This window comes from Lepidochelys kempii, chromosome 25 (assembly GCF_965140285.1).
Source record: "Lepidochelys kempii isolate rLepKem1 chromosome 25, rLepKem1.hap1, whole genome shotgun sequence".
In the NCBI taxonomy this organism is placed as follows: domain Eukaryota; kingdom Metazoa; phylum Chordata; order Testudines; family Cheloniidae; genus Lepidochelys; species Lepidochelys kempii.
In genome coordinates, this window is record NC_136404.1 from 12,778,432 (window position 1) to 12,794,315 (window position 15,884).

Consider the following 15,884-nt stretch of genomic DNA (forward strand, 5'->3'; position numbering starts at 1 on the left):
CAGTTTCCCCACTGGGGACAATAATGCTCACCTGTTTATTGTGCACTTGTTTATTGTGCACTATGGATGAAAGCGCTACACATCATGACTGTAGGCCCAAATCCTGCTTCCTGTGAGTGGATAAGGCCCCGAAGGCAACAGAATCAGTATGGTTCCACAGACCTGAAAGGATCACAGAGATCTCACCAGTATGCATGTGGGGCTGTGTTTTGTGGGAACGGGAGGGCAGAGAATCAGGGGAGCAGCCAATGGAAAGCCAGAATCAACACATTACAAGTCAGGCAGGCTTCACTGGCAACCCAAAACCTTCAAAGTGCTGGAGTATGCCCAGACATTATGGTGATGGGGGACTTATAATTGTAGGCAATAAAATAATTGTCAATGAAACGGCTGGGGAGACCACCCGGAAAGGCCCTGGCAATTCGCTGAGGGGTCTGGTGGTCACTAATGAAATTAAATTTTGAGTCGCATTATCTTTAAGCCACAGAAACAGCACCTTTCTAACCTTTACTCCCGAGTCTTCGTGAGGCAGCCTGTGAACGGTTACACAGCAATAAAGCCACTGAGATTAAGTGGCCCAGCTCCCCTCACCTTGTTTTTATACATCCCACCCTCCTCTTTGGCTTATACACACTGTGCAAAAATAGAACTTAAAGGCCCACTTTATATCTATTTTAAGCTCGCTTCATCTCTATAGCACTGCTTAGCAATTGCATTCGCCAAAGCATTTACCAGTTAAGTCTCTGTGAAGTACGTAGGTATTATGCTCCACGGGGGGAGTGAAGCGACTCCCCTAAGGTCACATGGCAAGTCAGTGGCAGAGTTAGGCCTAGAACTCAGAAGCACCTACACTTGGGCTTAGGCCATTTGCCAGACCTCACTCTAAAACTGTGGCTCGTGGAGAAAGCTATGCTAACTGAACCAGTGTAAGAGCCATCAGTGCAGCCTGCCCCCACTGGCCATCCTGTTTTCATTGGCTGTTTTGCCCCGGGTCCCCAGTTGTGCAGCAACACAGCACAAACCTCGGGGTATCTAGCCCCCACAGTTCCCAGTCTAGCTTCCTAAAGCTGTGGTTTGTGGGAGATTACCAATGGCCTTTCAACCTCCATCCAGTCAACCCTGCAGATTGTCGATAGTTTAAGCTCATTGAGCCAAAGCTTGGTCAACAAGAAGTTGCTGGACAGGTCATCATATTCCGCCCAGGAGACAAAGTGCCATTTCTCAAATAAAGACAGGCTCCTTTTAAACCAGTTTCATGTGGCTTTAGCACTGGTGGAAGATGCAAGATTACCAAGCCTGTAGAAGGCCTGATTCGCTATTGCCCCTACAACTTGGGCCTGACTCTCCGTAGCCCTGCACCTCACACCAGGGCAAAGCAACAACGGATGAGAAGAGAAGCACGAGACAGCCATGTCACACTCACATTGCCTTGGTGTCAGTGACTGCACAGAGGGGTGGAGCAACGGAGAATCCCGCTCTGAAACAGGTGCAGCACGCCACTCCTCTGGCCTAAAAGGACCACCTCTATGGAACAAGAGGAGATTTCAGTCTCCAATAGCTCATCAAGCCCTCTGTCTCTCTACTGAGACTGCCAGCAAGGTTGCCAACTGTACCAATTGTGATGACCTTTAGGGGGGACACCTGGCCACTGGAACTAAACTGAGAACTGTCAAATTCCCTTCATACAGACAACCCATAAGGCTATCGGATCGCAAAAAACACTCGGCCCGATTCTCCTTTGCTCTGCACCATGTGCAGTTATTCATACAATACACGGCAGGTTTAAGGCACTACCATTCTGTTCCCTGTGCACTGGTGAATGTGGCTGGACAAGGCATAGGGCTTTGGAGAACGAGGCCCACCGAATCAACTCCGGGACTGTTTCCGAGGCCTCATAGCCATCAGGTAACGCTGCGCACATATGCGTAAAGATCCCTGAAATCCATCATATGACTCAAATGAAATACGCTAAGCAACTTCTCCTGCCTATAAGCACATGCACCATTGCTTTCCTGTCTTCACAATCCGGTGAAACCCTTCCCCTCCATCAGCCCAGAAGCAAGGTACATTCCAGATGGTTCCCCCAGCCTAAAAAACCACACTGCACAGCCGATTAAATTCTGCTTGTTGTAATTAAGCCCGACACAATTAGCTGTCAAGCAGGGCACTCATCTGTTTTATGTTGCAATCTCTTCACCAGGCCAGGCTGCTAGACAAGATTGTCACTTTTCTAAAAGATTTTCATTACTTATCCTGGGCTCCGTGTCAGACTATGAAATATAAAAGTGTGCTCTGTAGCCAGCTCAGGGAAATTCTCATTTAATGTTCCACACAGCATTATGAAAGTAATGTACTCTGAAAATGAATGCATTTTGGAACATTTTGGAAGAAATGTAATTTGTCTGCTAAGTACGAATGGTAAGTTCACGAATTTACTGATTTTTTTTTCAATATGCCTTTCAGAAAGTTGGGGAGATTTTCCTGACCTAAAATGGGAGGAAGAGAAACTGTTTGCTTCTTCTTTTGTTTCCCTCATCAATACTGTGGCTGCAGAGCATTCTCTGTGTAACAGCCAACCACTGTCACATAAAAATCCCAACCTGACAGAAAAGAAATATACAGCCTGAAATGGAAAGGACAGAAAATAACTGAAGTCAGCGAGAAAAGAGAAGCTTCCTTCTTTCCGTGCCTTTAAGAATATAGACCAAGAAACCCTTTGCCACTACTCACAGCTAAACAACCGGCATCTATAGACAGAGAGGCCGTTACAATTTCCCTGCTTTGGTGGGACAATGAATTGTACACATTACAAGTGTCAGAGACTAAGAGGGGTCAGACTTAGACAGTTGCTGAGCTTCTCACTCTCTGAAATTCAGATTTACAGTTGGGGGAAAAGAACAAAGGATTCAAGGTCTAAAAAGCCTCTTCTCCTCCCAAAATACATGACAGATTCTGGGGACCCTCTTTATTCTAACCTAGTAGGGAGTGCATCTTTGTCTCCCTCTAATGCCTGGTCCATATAAGAGGATAAGAGCCTACTACTGCTGCTAGCTAAGGGACTTGCTGCTTCAGCTCAAGGACTATTGTGTTTTCAGCACTGAAGGTCCTGGGCTTCAGACCTCTCTGATGGCTCATGCAGGAGACTGCTTTACCTGCACAACCAGACTGTTGGGTGGGAGGGTTGGAAATGCATTCAAAATGCTAGCTGGTCTTTCAAATCAGAAGAGAAATGGCTGCTCATTAGTGGTAGGGTAGTAATTTGACCTGACTGGGCATTTAGCTGGGAGAAGAGAGCAAAGTGAAATACATGTAAATTGGGCTAATGCCAAAGGATTGGAAGGGAAGGGAACGAAGAAAACAAATGGAGAATTATGATGAGAACTGGGGCCAGAAAAGTCCCAGAGGCGTTGAGTGGACGAGGAGGGCTCATGCTTTATTCTGAAGGGGTGATTTTGACAGTTTAACTGGAACATTGGGGAGTTCAGGTGTGGACCCAATCTTCACAATCTGGGTGTAGCCCAATACTGGGCTGAAGCTCAAGTCTCCCCTTACTTCTACCCCCAAACACGAAGGTGCTTAGTTCACCTTTGGATCCAAATGTAGTCTCCACTAACCCACCTGCAGCACCCACGGACTTCAAATGGGGTCAGGATGCTCAGCACCCTAGACAATTCGGCCTTGAGTGTTTGCCCTCAACGTGAACTAATGTAACGCAGAAAAAAAAAATTGAGCCTTCCGGACACCCATCATCACCTGTTTCTATTGGCACTAAACAGGAGGTGATCTACAATGCCAAGGTGTTTGGGGCCCTGCACGTATAGTGTAGGTGTGACAGCTAGAGAGGAAACCTGGCCCAATTGGTCAGGCACTGCACTGGGAATCAGGACTCTTCCTAACACGTTCCACCTCATGCCCGACACTGTATAACCCACTTTCTGTGCGGGTTTTGTGTGTCCCCCTCTGTGCCCAAGCCACAAAGGTTGTGGGTTGGTTACAGGCTCACCCACTGAGCTCAAGCTGTAGAGGTTTGTGCTTTCAGCTTTGAAGACCCCCCGAGTTCATTCCCCAGCGTCAGCCAAGCCAGAGAGGCTATCACAATCGCTCTCTCTGCTCTGGCATGAAGGCTGGATCACGGTGTTGTTTGAGGCCTGAGGCCGCAGCTTGAGTGGCCTAAGAACCAAAGGCAACCTCAGGTGCCCATCAAGAGGGCTTCGGAGAGATCCCAGGGCAACTGAAACTAGACCACCTGGCGGACACACAAAATCTATTAGCAGGGAAAGCAGCTTTTGTGTTACTTGTCCCTGCAGCACTCAGCACAATGGGGCCTTGCCCTATGACCAGAGTTCCTAGGTACTACCATTGTAATTCTAATAACCAGCCCAGCATGGCTCCCATAGTTGGGTATCTGCAAAGGTTAGTAAAGCAGGGCTGCCCTGAGTGTGAATAGAGTATGCTTTCATTAGCATTCAGCAGCACTGCCATAGCATGAAGGAAAGAAGAAGAAGAGAAAAAAAAACTCCACAGAAGCATGAGACAGAGAGGAAATAAAAGCAGAGCAGGCGAGCCGGAAAATATGTTGTTTCTTAATTGAGCTGGGGAAGAAGAAGGAGTGGTGGTGATCAGAAGCCTGCAGATCTTTGTTTATGAGAGCAGCCTTCCGGCAATCTGTCTCTATCGGACAGAAGCAGTCAAGCTGCCCCCGGTATAGATTCACACAGGGCGGGGCTGACGTGGAGCAGCTGTACACAAAACATATGTGCAATGTCAGGGCTGCTCTCCACCACCGCAAATAGTGCACGGGCCTGATGAGAGAGGGGCTGAGAACTTTCCCTACACAGAAGATCGCCTTTTCTCACCTAGGGATGGAATCACCACGGGGCAGTGGTTAGAGCAGGAAGGATGGGTCTTGTGGCTAATGCACTGCAGTGGGACTCAGGAGATCTGGAGTCATTTGCAGCTCTGCTACAGACTCCCTCCATAACTGTGGGCAAGTTGTTCAAATCGCTCTGTACCTCAGTTTTCCCAGCTGTAAAATGGGGATAATAGCATTTCACTACCTTCCAGGGGCGTGGTGAAGCTGCATCCATAAATACTTGGGAGTTGCTCATATACTGCAGTGCTGGAAGCTCTGTGGTCCTAGATAAACTGTTCTATGCCCAGATCTGCTATTGGCTATTTCCAGCTGCAACAGAAGCAGGAAGTGCCAGCAATCTCAAGAGGTTCAGGAAAGGATCTGAGCTTTGAAGGTGTTTCGCCAGACTGACCCCCAAACTCTGAAGGTTCTCCCCTCGCTGCTCTCACCTCCCCCTGAGCAACGTGCCTGGTCCATATAAGAGGATAAGAGCCTACTACTGCTGCTAGCTAAGGGACTTGCTGCTTCAGCTGCGAAGTGAGCGATGGGACAAGAGGTATGCACACAGCGGACACCAGGAAACCAAGAGAGTGTTTGCTAACTAGCTAGCTAGCAGCCGTCTGGCAGGGAATCTTTCCTTGACACACCCTCAGAAATTCACAGGTGAAACTTACCCCTGTGTGGAGGGCTATGATTTAAATCCCACTATGGCTTAAACGGGGCATAAGTCAGAGGTATTGTACAGACCCTGTGTGCAGGGATGAATTTCCCCCAAAATGGAGCACCTCTTGATTGTCATAACCTCCATCCATAATAATAGACTCAATGCTTGATCCCTAGCCCATACTGCCCTTCTCCCTGCATGACTCAGCATCCCATTAGATCCCCCATCCATCTCCAGACCTGGGCAGCCGATCATCTGGAATGAGACTGACTGTGGGAGGAATCATCTGCTGAGCCTCTTGCAAGCGAGCACTTGGGTTTGGACTGCGAACAACTCAATCAGTGGAGGAATGGGCAAAGGGCAGACAGCGAGCCCTCTGTGCAGCTTAATAGCTTATTCTTTGTCTGAGGTTGGCCCCCGTAGCCAAGCTGGCGCAGCCGTCAGACTGGTGGATGGTGCTTGAGGGAAGATGTGCCAGCTGAGCCAGGAGACCCGGTTTGCTGCAGCTTGCTGTTTTATTGCAAATAGCTTTGGACATTTCTGGTTTGAGAACTCTGACAAAAGTGCTCCACGCCTCAGATGGCCATGTGGGCTCCAGGCAGCACAGAGTACAAGGGGTCGTCAGAGTCTGAAGGAACACAAGCCCAGCTTTTTAGGCAGTTTAACCCTTTCCTCCCTTCTTTTGAGGACTCCATTAACATTTGCTTGACACATGGATGACAGGACAAGGAGTATGCGGATGATAGGACAAGGAGTAATGGTCTCAAGTTGCAGTGGGGGAGATTTGGGTTGGATATTAGGAAAAACTTTTTCACTAGGAGGGTGCTGAAACACTGGAATGCGTTACCTAGGGAGGTGGCAGAATCTCCTTCTTTGGAGGTTTTTACGGTCAGGCTTGACAAAGCCCTGGCTGGGATGATTTAAGTGGGGATCAGTCCTGCTTTGAGCAGGGGGCTGGATTAGATGACCTCCTGAGGTCCCTTCCAACCCTGATATTCTATGATTCTATGTAGGGGCTGAGATTTCTGCTCTACCTTTCAGTGAATTTTTTTTGTGCTGGGGAGAAGAGTCAGGGTGAGACTCCACAATGATTAAGGGCTCTATCCCCAGAATAAATAGAGCAAACTTGCCCACAAAGCTACTCCCCAGCCTGCCCTGACCTCAGAGGTGACTGCCTATTGATGGCAGGGGAATTCAGTCTGTGTTGGCTGGGGAGGGGCTTTGTGGGCAAGTTTGTGCTATTTATTCTGGGCATAGAGTCCTACTGAGGTCACGATCTGCTCTATTTATTCTGGGGATAGTGGCCTATTGAGGTCATGATTCAGCACAGCACTTAAACACGTGTTTAATTTTGGACACCTGCATAAGTCCTGTGGACTTCAATGGGACTTTGTGCACATGCTTAAAGTTAAGTACATGCTTAGGGGGACTTAATGCTCTTCTGGAAGGTGCTCAGATACTACTGGAAAGAGGGTGGTATAAGAACCTGCATAGGACTGCCCTTCTGAATAGGGATGCTTTCCTGGATCGGGACCTTGATTCTTAGCATCTCTGCTGAATATTGCATTTAGTGCCTGTAGATTTTTTCGAGGTAGTCACCTGTCCACTAGGAAATGGACGGATACGCCCTAAATTCATTTCACGGAGCTCTCCGAAGAGCCATCAGATGGCAAATGACTTTTGATCACCAATACTGATGGCTCGGTGGATTGCAACTGATGCTCCAGAAGCTGTAAGAGTGATGTCCCACCGGCCTCAGCCACCAGGCCTTGTCTTTGCAGTTAAACCTACTCTGGAAAAGTCTATGAAAGTGAGGTGGGGAGGGGAAATATTGGGCTAAACTTTTCTGCAGAAAAATTTCAACTTTTTGAAAAGTTTTCAGCTGAAAATAAAAAGTTTCAGTTTCAAAAAAAGAAAAAAGAAAAGAAAAGAAAAGAAAAGAAACTTTCCTTAGACAGCAGACAGCTTCCCCTGAAAATGTTTGTGGAGTCAAAAACCTGATTTTCCATCAAAAAAGCAGTTTTGACAGAAAATGTTCAACCTCTCCTACCTGAGATGCCTTTTGGAGACTAGGAGTGTAGCGATTCTTGGTCCTATCACACACAGCATCTGCCGCAGGCCCAGATCTCTCTAGCAGCTCTCTTTGGAGCATATTTGTTATTCAGGAGAGGAACCGGAGGAGAAGGAAGAAAGAACCAGATGTCTTTGGTGGCAGCGAGCATGATTGCTCTTCTCAGGCAGGTACCCCCTACCCTCACTCTGACGTTCTGCAGAAAATATCCCTTGTGATGGAGTAGGCTCATTGACATGAGCCACAGCCATGATCCCGCTAGCCTGCTTGTCTAACCCTACGTAGGGCTTGTGTAAGTGGACAGTTAGTGACTGGCATGCTAGTAGCACTGTAGATTTACATCCCAGCTTGCCACGCACTAACTAGACATGTGGACCCTGCTAGTGCGCACTAAAAAGGTCTCTAGTGCATTCCGACCTACTCCTGCAGGTCAATGCACACTTGAGGACTTTTAGTGTGCAAAGCAGGGTCCACAAGGCCAGCTAAGTGCACAGCACACTTGTGCACCCGAGATTTACACTCCAGCTTGCCGCGCAATAACTCTCGTTCTAGACAAGCCCTTAGATCGTAAGCTCATTGGGGGCAGAGATCGTGTTTTATTATATGCATGCACATAGAACAATGGGGCTCTGGTCCAGGACTGGGACCCCTAGGTGCTACCTCAATGCAAGTCATCAGGTAGATCCCTAGATTACATGTCCCCTATGCTCCATTCCTCAGCTGAAGGCCTCCCTGGAGGTTCAGGTCCTGGCCCTTGATCAGCACTCACTGCCAGAGCTTCTTCCACCCCAGCAGCTTCCCCGAGTCTCTCCTGGCTCCACTCTTAACTGCTCACAGACAGAGTGCAGAATTCTTCCCCTTTCTCCCTGCAGCCCCCTTCTCCTCTGGGCTTCCTCCCTTTCTAGTAGGCACCCAGCTCCTCGCCCAGCGGGGACTCATCAGGTCGTGTCCCTTTAAATACTTTGGGAGCCCTCTAAACGCCCTGCCCAGTCTTCTATTACAGAAGCCACCAGCTCCTAACAGAGAAGCCCTGCGCATAAGTAGCTAGGCCTTGTAGATTGTTAGTAAACAGTCATTTGAAGCCCAACTGTGTCCATTTGGTGTCATCATATTCTCACTGTTATGTAGGAATGAAAGACACAATTTCTTACCATGGCAGATTGCTACAGCACAAGGATGCAGCAGCCAGAGGACTGGACTGTTCTGACCTTCACAAACTAATATTCTTTAGGCCTAAACCAGAGGTTTCCAGTTGGTTTGTTTTTTTGCTTCACCCCCACGTTCTCTGTGGGAGTCACATGACAGCCCAGGGCCCCCAACTCCTGCCTGTCCAGGGCAGAAAGTGACTCACTGAGGGGAGCAGGCAGTTTACAGTGGGGGCAGTGGCAGGACCTGGATGGCTCCATCTCTGGAGAAACCCAGGGCAGCATGACGTGGAGTGGACCAGGGCTCCTCACCGTCCCTTCCCTCTGCCCAGAGCCTCTTACACCTGTGAGTTCCAAAGGGTCTAAAATACGAGGAGCTGCGGCTGGCTGGGTGTCTGAGCCAGGGCAGCAGCAGGGAGAATAATCAGGGAGTTCCCAGCAGCCAGGGCAGGACAAGGGGGGGAGAACAGCAGGCTGGGGCAGGACGGGGTGGGGCTGTTTTCTCCCCCACCCCCACTGACCGCTCAGAGGGGTCCCCGCAGGCTCTCCTGCTGCTGATGCCCTGCTCTGACCCAGACTCATGGCTCCACCTCGTGCCTCCTGGTAACTTTGTTGTGACCCTCATACACGCCCCCCCCCCCCCCAGTTTGAAAACCAATGGCTTACATGGTCAGTGGCCAGGGATTTTGGATGCCTCAACTGGAATCATCTTTAAAAGGTCCTGATTTTAGAGAATGCAGCAAAGTACCCGCTCATCACTTCTGAAACTGTGGTGAAATCCTGGCCCAACTGATGTCAGCGGGGGGGGGGGGGGGGGGGGGGGTTTGCCAGGGGACCTTTACTGCCTGATTCCCCATCTCCCTGACACTGGTGTGAATCGTGAAGCAAAGCCATTCGTGTTACTAGATGACATTTTGTGTGTGAAATATTTTTTGGTGAAACCCACAGATTTGGCAACAGCGAAACATTTCCCTATTTTACCAGATTTTTTCCTGTTGGGGAAAAAAAAAGACAGTATTCAGAAAAAAATTAAAGTTTGTTTTATTTTCTAGTCAAAGTGATTTGAATTTTTTCAGTTCAAATACCTTTGTTTTGGAATCTCCTTCAAATTGATTTTTAAAAATGCAAACGTGTTAAAAAAAACTTCTAAATCTAAATTTTTTTTAACTTTTCAATTTCCAAAAATTTCAACAAAAAAGTCAACCCAAAATCCTTTTTTTAATATTGTGTGTGAACCAAAAAAATCTATTATTCATACTGCTCGCATATGCCCTGTTTACACCAGTTTTACATCCGTGTATTTTCAATTATTTCAGCTGATCCATATGCTCTGGGCCATACAAGGTGCACTCAGAAGCCCTGTTCATTTAAGTATGCAAACTTTGTCTGACAATTTCAGTTTTTTAAAAATCACAATACAGGGGAGGTGGAAATATTCATCATAAAAGATCTATTTTATACCTCTCTTTTCGGGGTGGGGGGGGAGGCAACTCTTGAATGTTTTATTTATGGGAATGCTGCAAATTACCGTAATAAATTCCTTTACTAAGCTGTTTCAGCTACTAAAACAATGTTCTTTGTGGGTGAATAACTTTTAATTTGAATGTTCTAGTATTCAGCAAAGTGAGGTAATGGATTAGCAATTGCCTGAATTGTAAATGTCATCTTGGTATAATTAGGGTGATTATTGTTAACCACTGGAGTTTAGTATTTATCTGTCACCGGGTGAGAGTGTATAACAAAGCCCCAATTAGTTATAAATGGTGGTGGGTGGTGGGAATAGAACATAGCCGCTGAACTGCTATCTTTGTTTTAAATTCATTTGACTGTTTATTTGATTTTAATCGTTCCCCACTAGTGTGATCTCTTCCCAAGAAAAGGGTGCATGCATCAGGTGAAAACATCAGACGTCGGGTGTGCAAGCCTGTGAATTACAATGTCGGGGAGGTGGGTGTGAGCTGAGGTAGTGGCGGATTCCCACTCGCGAAGAGAAAAACAGAGATTTCTCAGTCTGACGGAGGCTTGTTTCCAATTATAGTGGTTTTCTCTTCCGTTTCCTTTAAAGTCTCAATGGGAGGATGAGAGAGAGCTTGATCAATCTTCTCTGCTATGCTATCAAGATGACTCACCATCCCCTCTGCTCATGACACCAGCCTGTGTCACCCCTCTGCCCAATTATCCAATTAGTACCTTCATGCTTTCTCCCTCATGTTGGAATTTACTGGCCAAGGAGATGGAAACAAGGGTGAGAGAGAAAGAAGGGCACTTTAAGTTATACTCTCTTGCTGACTACTCTTCTTGGTACATTCCCCCTGGGAATGTAAATTACACCCCCTTAAGTCTCGCCTACACTGAGAATTTTCAGTACTTCTCCCAGTGCTGATCTAGAACAGAGTAGCAAAAATGCATCACAAAACCACTGATAGACCCGAGATACATCAATGTGAAGGGTTCATATTTAGCTATTCCACCTGGAAGCAGGCAGGGCACACCCTGACTGTTTTGTAGAAGCAATGCACACATTGCTCTATCCAAGGACAAGGGCTAGATATGAACCATGAGAACTTGATTGTTGGGACAGCAACTGTAGGAAGCTTTCTTAGCCTGGGCTCAAGGCCTGAGAACCAGGATTGTAGTAGATAAAGGATGGTAAATAAGTATATTAATCAACGTCATACATTCCTTTGTGTATCTTTTTGCGGTAGCAGTGTGTAATGCTTAGGGGGGGAGAAATATAATAAAAGGAGAAGGTGGAAGGCGGGGGGGCATAACAGCCCATCTCAGCTGACCAGCCTGCTTGCTTGCATAAAGCTGTGTTCTGTCTCATCATTGAACCGCCACATCAATGATATTTTCATCCTGTGGACCGATGAACTATACTCCCTCAGATTTCCACCACAGCGTCAACCAGCCCCACTCATCCATTAAATTCTCTCTAGAACACCCCCACACCACCATCAGCTTCCTGGAGACCACAGTCATCTCCAACAGTGGAATCCTATGGACACCTATACACAAGAAACCCATGGATCACCACACCTACCTTCACAGATCCAGGAGCTACTCCAAACATACCAAGAAATCGGTTATCTATAGCAAGGCACTCAGAGACCACAGAATATGCTCCAAGGAGAAAGTCCAGGATACACACTTAAAACCACCTTCACCAAATAAGGACACTCCAGAGCCTCAGAGCCCGGGTCAATTGACTCAGGCTCGTGGGGCTTGGGCTGCAGGGCTAAACATTTCCATGTAGACATTCAGGCTCAAACCGGAGTCTGGGCTCGGAGACCAATCCCCCTTGCAGGGTTTCACAGCCTGAGCTCCAGCCTGAACCCAAACATCTGCACTGCAATATTTAGCCCCATAGGCCAAGCCCTGCAAGCCTGAGTCAGATGACCTGGGCCAGACGCAGCTCAGCCATGGGTCTTTTATTGTAGTGTAGCTGTACCCATACAGTCAAATGATCCAGATTCAGGGGTGATGAGCAAATGGGTAGTGTGAGTCTAAGCAGGATATCTAAGTCCATGTACTGTTCATGACAAAGGGCTGGAAGAAGGTACAAGTTACATCAGTTTATACTCACCTCTGAATTCAGACCTTTTTTAGATCCATGGAGTGTAAATTATGCCAGTTTGAAGCCTTTGCGCCACCCACTTCCTAATGCATAACTTCCATTGCGTTGGCGGGAGGGAGAAAGAGATAGCTCAGTGGTTTGAGCATTGGCCTGCTAAACCCAGGGTTCTGAGTTCAATCCTTGTGGGGGCCATTTAGGGATCAGAGCAAAACTTGGAGATTGGTCCTGCTTTGAATGGGGGGGGTTGGACTAGATGATCTTGAGCCCAGGTCCCTTCCAACCCTAATATTCTATGATTCAGAATTTAGCCCTAAAGGATCTGATCAGAGGAGCACAAGAATTTCCAGACTGAATCAGATCAATGGTCCTTCTAGGCCACCATCCTGCCTCCAACAGTGGCCGGCACTAGATGCTTAAGAAGAAGGTGCAAGAATCGCTATTATGGGACAGCCTGCCCATAGGGAAAGTTTCTTCCTAACCCCATGCAGTTATTGGTTGGCTTATGCCCTAAAGCAGGAGGGCTAATATTGCTTATAAAAGCTCATCAAGCCTAGTATAACTCTGGCCATTCTTATTACTCACATACATTTCTAATCCTCTCTTTTAATCCTGATAAACTCTTGGCTTGAATAACATCAATGGGAGTTTTGCCAGAGCAAAGACTGTGAGATCAGATTCTCAGATGTTACCAAAAGATTAAAAAAAGAAGGAGAGGAAGTAGACAGAAAAATGTCCACATTGGTCCAGTGGCAAAAGCAGTCAGAGTAACACTGTAAGTTCAAGGTGAATATTTCTTCTTGGGGCTTTTAAGGATGTTCATAGCTGGAAACTGCTTTTTCCGAGTATCTAAATGACGGATGAATCAAGTGTCCAGGGAAATGTTTCCACATTCAGACACAAATGACAGCTGCAGCGCTAAGTGAGGCTGTCAAGGGGTGAGAAACGACTGGGGGAAAAAAAAGTCACAGAGCGGATAGGAAAATAAAAGACGCAGTTAAGCTGCGTCACTCTGGGCTGACCCAGCTCTCACCCAGGAGGGATTAAAGGAGTTCCAGAGGCAGAGTGGACTACACATTTTATTGAGCTTAATTTAAAGAGTTTATAAAGGGTTAATACCTTTTTAATAAATGTTAACAACAAGGTTAATCTGAAGTCCAACCCGTTGCTGTATTATATAGGAATTGGGTAGGATCCCTTTAAATAGTTTGGGAGCTTTCTACTGGGGCTTACTGCCTTCTGTTCCAGAAGCCACCAGAAGGTAACAGAGCAGCCGTGTATACATGTAGTCTATAGCAAGCTTGGAATAGCTATTAAGCATTTAAAAACCCTTTATAACAGGGGTGGCCAAACTTACTGATCCTCCAAGATGCACATGATAATCTTCAGAAGTTCAAGAGCCGGGCGTGCCTGCTGGGGCTCGGGACTCCAGCCCCACAGGATACCTGAATGCCACCACCCTGCCATGGGGCAGAAGCCCTGAGTGCCCGCCCCCAGTCTGGTAGGCAGAGAATAGGGGGAAGTATTGGGGGGGGCCTCCACAAGACACACTTTAAATGTAAAAGAGCACATGGCTCGCAAGCTGTGGTTTGGCCACCCCTGTTTTATAAGATACTTATAAACGTACCCTCCACACAACATGTCTGTTCACTCTGGGCAAGGGGCAAGCACATTATAGTGGACTGCCACGTCCGCTGTAGTTAAGATTAAGACCAGCTTTCTGTTTAAATACCAGAATGCGTTTGCTTTTCAGAGTCAGCCTTAGTCCAGACCTTGGCTGTGAACTGGTGGATTCTCACCAGCCCCAGGGAGTTCAGCAATTGATCACTGAGGCCCCATATCTCAGAGCTCCAATCACTACATCATTACCTGCTGGGCTAGGGTAACCTGACCATCCCAGCAGGGCAGGGGAAGGAAACCAGGGAGAATGTAGCAGTTCTCAAAAGGGGTGTATCTGGTTTCAGATAATTGGATCTACACCCAAAGCCTTTAGTCCCCAAAATTTCCTAGGAAGGCAGCACCAGCCTGTGCCCAACTCTCCCCAAACTCAGTACCCTTTTTTCCCCCTCCAAAGTGTTCCCCTTGCTTTCTGGAGCTGTTTTCCCCTTGGATCTCCTTCACCTTGCCCTGGAAAGGGCTAGCTCTGTTTTATATAGACCCCAGCCCCTCCCACTCCCAGCATCCTGTGAGAGGATTGGTTAATTTGAGTCAGCTGCTTGGGGATTTCCCCCACCCATGAGACCAGTCACACAGTCAGGGTGGTTTTAAGCCATGGCTTGAACTGTGGGAAGAATCTTGGCACAGCCCGTAGTTCCTAAGGGGGGACCCTAGGCACTTCTGATGCAAATCAAAAGGTCACTTCATCTCTTTGGGCCTCAGTTTGCCATCTGTAAAATAGGGATAATAAGTCTCTCTTTTTACCACCCTTTTGTTTGTCTTGTGTATTTCGATTGTAAGCTCTTCAGGGCAAGGACTATTATATATGTACAGCACCTTGCACAAAGGCACCCCAGTGCTGGTTGAGGCCTATAGGCCCTATTACAAAATAATAATAATAATTAGTGTTGCCAACTCTTGTGATTTCATCACAAGTCTCACAGTATTTGGAGAGGGCTTTTAAAGCATCAACTCCTGGAGTTGTGATTGTATCTCAGCTTTCATTTATAAAACGAAAAAAGTAAATTTCTGGCCTTGGTGACAGAAAAAAGCTGGAAACCATGAACCCAACATTTATTATTTAACAAAAACTCGTGACTTTAAGTCAGTCTCATGAGTTTTGAACATTGAGGGTTAGCAACACAGATCATAATTAGACTGGAAGGACAAGATTTTTATCGGTAAATGTTGGTAGATGTTGATTTCACTGCATGCACAAAACCGATGGAAATATTACCAAAATTTACTGATAAGCAAGATCAGAAAAATGTTGCTTTAGAACTTATTAGAGGTTGATTTAATACTATTTACTCTGTTTATTTTTCATGTGACATTAACAGTTTGTATTTTAACGGTTGTAAAGCTTTAACTTTTTGAATCTCAATGTCTACCATTATTAAATAATTGTTGTGTGACACACACACCCCATCATCTGATGCTCCCTATAATTTCCCACAACTGTGAAAATCCCAGCTGTGATCACTCTGACATGATTTTAAACTTAATTGTGAACATTTTAAATTGACAAAAATTAAAAAAGCTTAAAAATAAACTTCAACATTACCCATCAAAATTATATAAAAAAAAAAAATCCTGCCAAGCCTAATAATAATAATAATTAACGGCTTGCTGCAGCCAGGAGCTTCTGGGTGATGGGGTGGCTGCAGGTGGGGGGATCTCACTGTGGTCTCCTGAATTCTGGTGTTCTCATGGTGCCTGCGTTTAAGGGTGCAGTCTGCACTGCCCCCATCACTTGTGCCCACCACATGCACCAGCTCAGCACTTTGTTTGCCCTGCTTCTAGGTCCACTAGGCCCACTTTGGGGAGCCCAGTCTGATTAGACTGATGGAAGCCTTGTACTCCCTGGGTGAAATTCATCCTGTTTGGCCCAGGCACTGGCTGGCTGTCCGGCAAAATGGGTA

At 46.8% G+C, this 15,884-nt stretch overlaps 1 protein-coding gene across 1 annotated transcript in view; it reads right to left on the reverse strand.

Annotated features, from left to right (window-relative positions):
• Positions 1–4,058: 4,058 nt before the first annotated feature.
• Positions 4,059–15,884, reverse strand: part of TINCR (TINCR ubiquitin domain containing) — a 38,112-nt gene continuing 26,286 nt past the window's right edge. The window contains exon 2 of the mRNA XM_078850627.1: positions 4,059–4,170. Coding sequence (XP_078706753.1) covers positions 4,059–4,170 — 112 coding nt within the window. The remainder of the gene's footprint in view (positions 4,171–15,884) is intronic.